This window comes from Manacus vitellinus, unplaced genomic scaffold (genome assembly GCF_001715985.3).
Source record: "Manacus vitellinus isolate BGI_N305 unplaced genomic scaffold, ASM171598v3 scaffold_75_pilon, whole genome shotgun sequence".
Lineage (NCBI taxonomy): Eukaryota > Metazoa > Chordata > Aves > Passeriformes > Pipridae > Manacus > Manacus vitellinus.
In genome coordinates, this window is record NW_021940789.1 from 182204 (window position 1) to 187559 (window position 5356).

Consider the following 5356-nt stretch of genomic DNA (forward strand, 5'->3'; position numbering starts at 1 on the left):
CTGGCAGCCTTGGGGCTGTGCCCACTGCCCTGGGGAGCCTGGGCAGTGCCCAACCAGCCTCTGGGGGAAGAACCTTTGCCTGAGATCCACCCTGAGCCTGCCCTGACACAGCTCCAGCCATTCCCTTGCCACTGTCTCCTATCCCAGAGCAATCCCGCAGCTCCAAAGCAATCCCCTGCCCCGCTCAGAGCTTTCCTCCTGTCCAAAATATGACCAAACCATGAAAAAACGTCGAGCTTTCCAGTCTGTAAGTGCAGCTGTTCCTCTGCACATCCGAAGGGCTGCACAGTCAAAAACTCCCAGCAGCGCCCCAATTCCACAGCTGGCTGCTTCCCGGGGGGGGGAATAAAGAAATTCAAGTTTATCTCTTCTAATTGCGGCCGAAATAAGGAGAAGGAGATGTAAGCGTGCGATGTAGAGGGGAATGAAGGTGGTAAGGGAGGACTGGGGTTGTCCCCGGAGCGGGAGCAGAACCAGCCATGCAGTGGATCCTCCTGCCAGGAGAGAGAGCCCTCGGCTCAGCTCTCAGCCCTCTGCCTCCTGCAAACCCTCCCGCGCTGCCAATTAGAGCCTTTCAAACCCAACCTGTCAGCAAACAAGATGTACCAGCGAGTCTCTCCTGCGAGAACAGCGCCCTGAGAACGCGCTCCTGTCAGGAGCAGCGTCTGCCCCGAGTGTTTGGCACAGGAGGGAGGTGGGGGGGTGTCCCCCCGCTATTTTCTGTCTAAATTAAGTGGGTTTCCAGCTTTAATGAGCTCCTTTCCATCTCCTTGTGGCAATCTTCACCTGCAGCTGAGCCCCAGAGACAGCCCGGGAGGTGTCTGGGAGCAGCATCCACACCTGGATCGTGGGGGGAAGATCTTCAGGATGTGCCTGGGTGAAAAGCTGCTCAAAATTCACGTCGCTTTCTGACCTGCTGTCGGGGAAAAACAAAACTTCGGGGGGCAAAAGAGTCTGGATTTGGCATCAGGAATTAATCAGTGGAGAAAATGAACCAAGCACCAAGACCAACCAGCCTGTTTGGGACTACAGCCAGGACCAGGTGATACAGAAAGAGTGTAAGAAATAAAACCGGTATAAAAGGATTTTTGAGATCATATTTGGTTATCTAAATAATCAGGAAATCCTGATTTATTTTTTTTTCCCCCAAGTGTTACGTATTTTTTCCCACATTCACCCTGCCAGCCTGAGTCAAGGTAAAAAAATGTCCTTTTTTTTTTTTATTTATTCTTTTATTGTTATTTTTTAAACCTACTTCCAAATTATTTGCAGTCTCGGGATCTCTGTAATTCTCTGTGTCCTTGTCTCATTTAAAAAGCTGAATCCTGGTATGTGCCTTGTTTGGGAAGGAGCAGCCACTGGATCCTGGAGAGGCTCTGCTGAGCTGGACTAAGTGATGTGAGGGGAATTAAGAAAGGCTGAACCTTTCTGTTGGCTCAGCTGAGCAGGATCTGCAGTTTTGCCCTAAGGAAGCTCAGAAATTCTGCTCTTCAAGGTCAAATCTTGTGCTCCTTTTAACCAGCCAGTGAATTCCTGACTTTCTGGATCCCTCTCATGTTTGTTCTGTCACACAGAAATCCCCCGTGTTCCCGTGACACAATTTATTGCTGATTAACTGAGACACCAGAGGATTCCTGGGCATCCCCAGGTATTCCCACCTCGGGGCTGCTTGTGGAGACAATCCAGCAGCTAATGAGGTGCTGATGCCTCGTTATCCTCTCTACAACACGATGTTCTAACAGCGAATTGGGCAGGAACTCAAATAAACCCTTGATTTGCTCAGCAATTTGACAATTTATTGGTTGTTCTGCCTAAAATAAAAAAAGCTCCGAGTAATTGGGCCCCCCGTGGGTTTTGAGAAAGGTATGAACAGACTTTTCCCCGAGCTCCTACAGAAACAAATAGTGCTTTTCCCTGCCCTGGGGTGACATTTGCTGCACAAAGCACAACACAGTATGGGATGTTTTGCCCAGCGTCCCACACGGCTGAAAATCAGGATTTTCACAAGGTCTTGCTGGATTTCTGCAGTGGGAAGGAGCAAGGACCGTGTCCAGGGTTTCTGGAAGCTTCCCTAAATCTCTGCAGCCTCCCAGGCAGGTGGTGGGGTCACCACCTGTGTCACAGAAGGGAAAAAACTTGCTGGACTTTAAGGCATAATGGAAAAAAAAAAAACAAAAAAAACCAAAAAACACCAAAAATAACCAGGGAAGTGCAAGAAGTGCAAATGGTTGTGGAATTTTCCACCTTGGAAATATCCAAGAGCCATCAGGGTGTGGTCTTGTGCAACCAGCTCTGGGTGGCCCCACCTGGGCAATGTGACCTCCAGAGATCCTTTCCAACCCCAACCTCTCCGTGATCTTCTTTGCTCAGCTCCAAAGTAGAAAGAAAGAGGGCAAAATGAGGTGATTTTCTTTTTTCCCCTTAGTTTAATGCCTAAGAGAAATCATTCAAAAGACCTCTGCTGTTTTTCTGCCTTTTTTTTAGGTGTCCAGGAAAGAAGATTTCAAGGAGATAAAGCAGCTTCAGAGTTCTTTGTGCTGCTGCCCACACAAACATTGGGATGACAGGGAAGAGCAAGGATGGGAAGAGAGTGTTGGCTGGGTTGTCTGGCAGCACAGATGCAGAGCAGACAAAAGCAGGGAAACAGTGCACAAAGAGAGGGGTTATTTAATGGTGTGGAAGAGATTCCTTAGAGATGGAAATCCAGCATTTTCATGGGCAGCTCAGTGAAAATGTCTCTTCAATCCACAGTGCTGTGTGTGAGGTGTCAACATGAGTCAGAAATAAAATTAGAGGTTAATTCTGGAAGTATTATAATGGATATAAATATATATATATAATTGTATAAATCAGGGCTGCGTGCCAGGCCTGACCCATGTGCCAGGCCTGACCTAAATATGGTCCCAGTCTCTTAAAAGACATTTAGGGGAATTAGGTAAAGACAGCAGAAATAAAGAAATAGGGTGGCATTTCTGAGGGGCATGAATGGGTTTCACACCAGTCCTGGAGGAAAGTGGATCTAAAAGGATCCCATTATTTATTCCATTTGAAAGGTAAACAATAAGAAAACCAGCAAATTCAATGGGATCTGCCTTCATGCAGCAGCACTGGGAGTCAAACTCCTCCTTCAGGATCCTTCGTTTGGGACCCAGGCACCATTCCAGGGGGAATGATGAGCCCCAGGTTTCCTATTCTTGATTTCCCCCAGGTTTCCTGTTCCTTGATTTCCCCTAGCTCTGAGGTGAGGGGATGACTCCCAGCTCAGAGCCCTGGAGCTGTGTCAGGGTTGTGCTCCGTGTGGGATCACTGGTGCCATGGGAAGCACTGGAATTCTTTTCCAGCCATGAGTTCCTCACTGGAACAGATCCATGGAGCAGTTTTAACTCCCTTTGCTGGGCATCTGCTCCCAGGCCAAATGTGGAGAAGAGAAGCCACCTTGGTGTCCACGAGTGTGTTTTCCCACTATTAAATCCTTTGCATGGATGAGGGTGGAAGGGATGGACCTGGGGAAGAGCTGCCTGGAGCTGTCAGCTCCTAATTAGTGGCAAATTAGCAACTGCCTGAAATTTCTGCCCACTTTTGAAAAGAAAGCTCTGTGCCCTGACTGGAACCCCTCAGCACCTTCATCCATCCAGAAAGGTGCTCAACAGCTTTGAGTGGATGTCTGATGACAGGAGACATGGAAATGAAAGCTATAATCATATTCCTGGTAAGAGCTGAGCTTCTCCAAGGGCAGGACCATCATCCAACTCTTTCTTAATTCCTACTTCATTTACTGTCACACAGTGAGCAGCTACTGCTGATGTTGTTGGAAGGAGGACAAGCACCTTGGAACCCCTCTCCTGCTTGGAGCTTCTGGCCCATCTGGACATTGGAACAGCAATTAATGGAATGAGAGGAGAAATAATCTTTTTACAAGGTTATGTTGGAAGCAGCGAGAGGTAAATGTCTCTTTTGCCTCTCAGTGCTCAAGGACAGAAATGTTTCTGTGGTCTGGCATTTGAATAATTCAGTTGGGTTTTTTTTATTTTATTTTTCTTTCTCTTAAGTCTCCAAGTTGAGCTTTGTTTTCAAGAAGAATTGAGAGGTTTGCACCTCCCAGAAGCTTGGAGCTTCTGGCCCTTCTAGACGTTGGAACAACAATAGAATGAGATGAGAAATAATATTTTTACAAGGTTATGTTGGAAGCAGCGAGAGGTAAATTTGCCTCTCAATGCTCAAGAACAGAAATGTTTCTGTGCATTGACACATTGGGATTTTTTTTTTTTTTTAAATTTTCTTTCTCTAAGTCTCAAAGCTGAGCTTTGTTTTCAAGAATCTTGTGGCTCAAGTCACCCCTCAGCTCATCCACTGTCATGGGCAGAATCTTTCCTTGGAACTCCCACAGTTCCCAGAGCCCTGGCGAGCTTGTGTTCCATCATGGGAAGACACACCACAAATACACTTTCAAATTTCTCTCAGCACCCTCACTGGCAGTACCAGACCTATAAACCTGTCTGATCTTTTTGTTTTTTCCAGCTTCCATTCATTTCTCCCGCCTCGGCCCCACCGCTCTCCTCAAAAGCGGTTCGAGAAGGAAACTCCCGAGAAACCACCAAGAAAAAAATTTTAATCCGCTTCAACGAAAAGAAATTTTTAACTGGCTCACCTTATTAAAATTGGGAGACCTCACCCTGCCCCCTTCTGAGTCGCTGAAGGCCCTGCTGATGGCAAACTGGATGGCCAGGCCGGTCATGGTGCCCGTGGAGAGCGGCTCGATCCTCCTCACGGCCTGCAGGAGCCCGGCCTTGGTGTGGTAGGTCTTGAGGGAGAACTCGCTCTTGACGGCGCTGGCGTAGTTGATGAGCCCCACCCTGGTGGAGTTGGGCCCCACGTCCAGCCCCTCGATCACGCGCGACACGAAGACTTTGATCTTCTCGAACTCGTGCGGGCGGACGCTGCGGGAGCTGTCGATGATGAACACCAGGTCCGTGGGTTTGGTCCTGCACAGGGTGCCTGCAGCGGGGAGGGAGGGGAGGGGAAAAATCAAAATAGAACCAAAGTGTCCTGAGAGGGGAAAGAGTGGTCTTGGGAGAGCGGTGGCCGAGCAGAGAGGAGCAAGGAAGCTTCAATCCTCTCTGGGGTCGTGGCATTTGGGACACCACGATCCGTGTGGGTATTAATTGGTTAGATGGGATCTCCATCAGGCATGACCAGAAACAGATTCTGCCTGTCTCAGAGAGCACTTGAACCTAATGATTCTAAATGTTCTTTATCCTTTCTTAGGAAAGCAAGTCCTGGTAGGTGACTAATTGTCCCTGAGTCAGCAGTGCCCTGGCAGCCAGGAGGGCCAACCCTGTCCTGGGGGCAGCAGGGA

The 5356-nt window shown here is 48.5% G+C and overlaps 1 protein-coding gene across 1 annotated transcript in view; it reads right to left on the bottom strand.

Annotated features, from left to right (window-relative positions):
• LOC103759475 (matrilin 1) overlaps positions 1-5356 on the bottom strand; it is a 25419-nt gene that overhangs the window by 15770 nt on the left and 4293 nt on the right. Inside the window, exons 2-3 of the mRNA XM_029964590.1 lie at positions 4649-4995; positions 4550-4580 (exon numbers count right to left, since the gene is read on the bottom strand). Of these exons, the coding sequence (XP_029820450.1) occupies positions 4550-4580; positions 4649-4995 (378 nt within the window). The remainder of the gene's footprint in view (positions 1-4549; positions 4581-4648; positions 4996-5356) is intronic.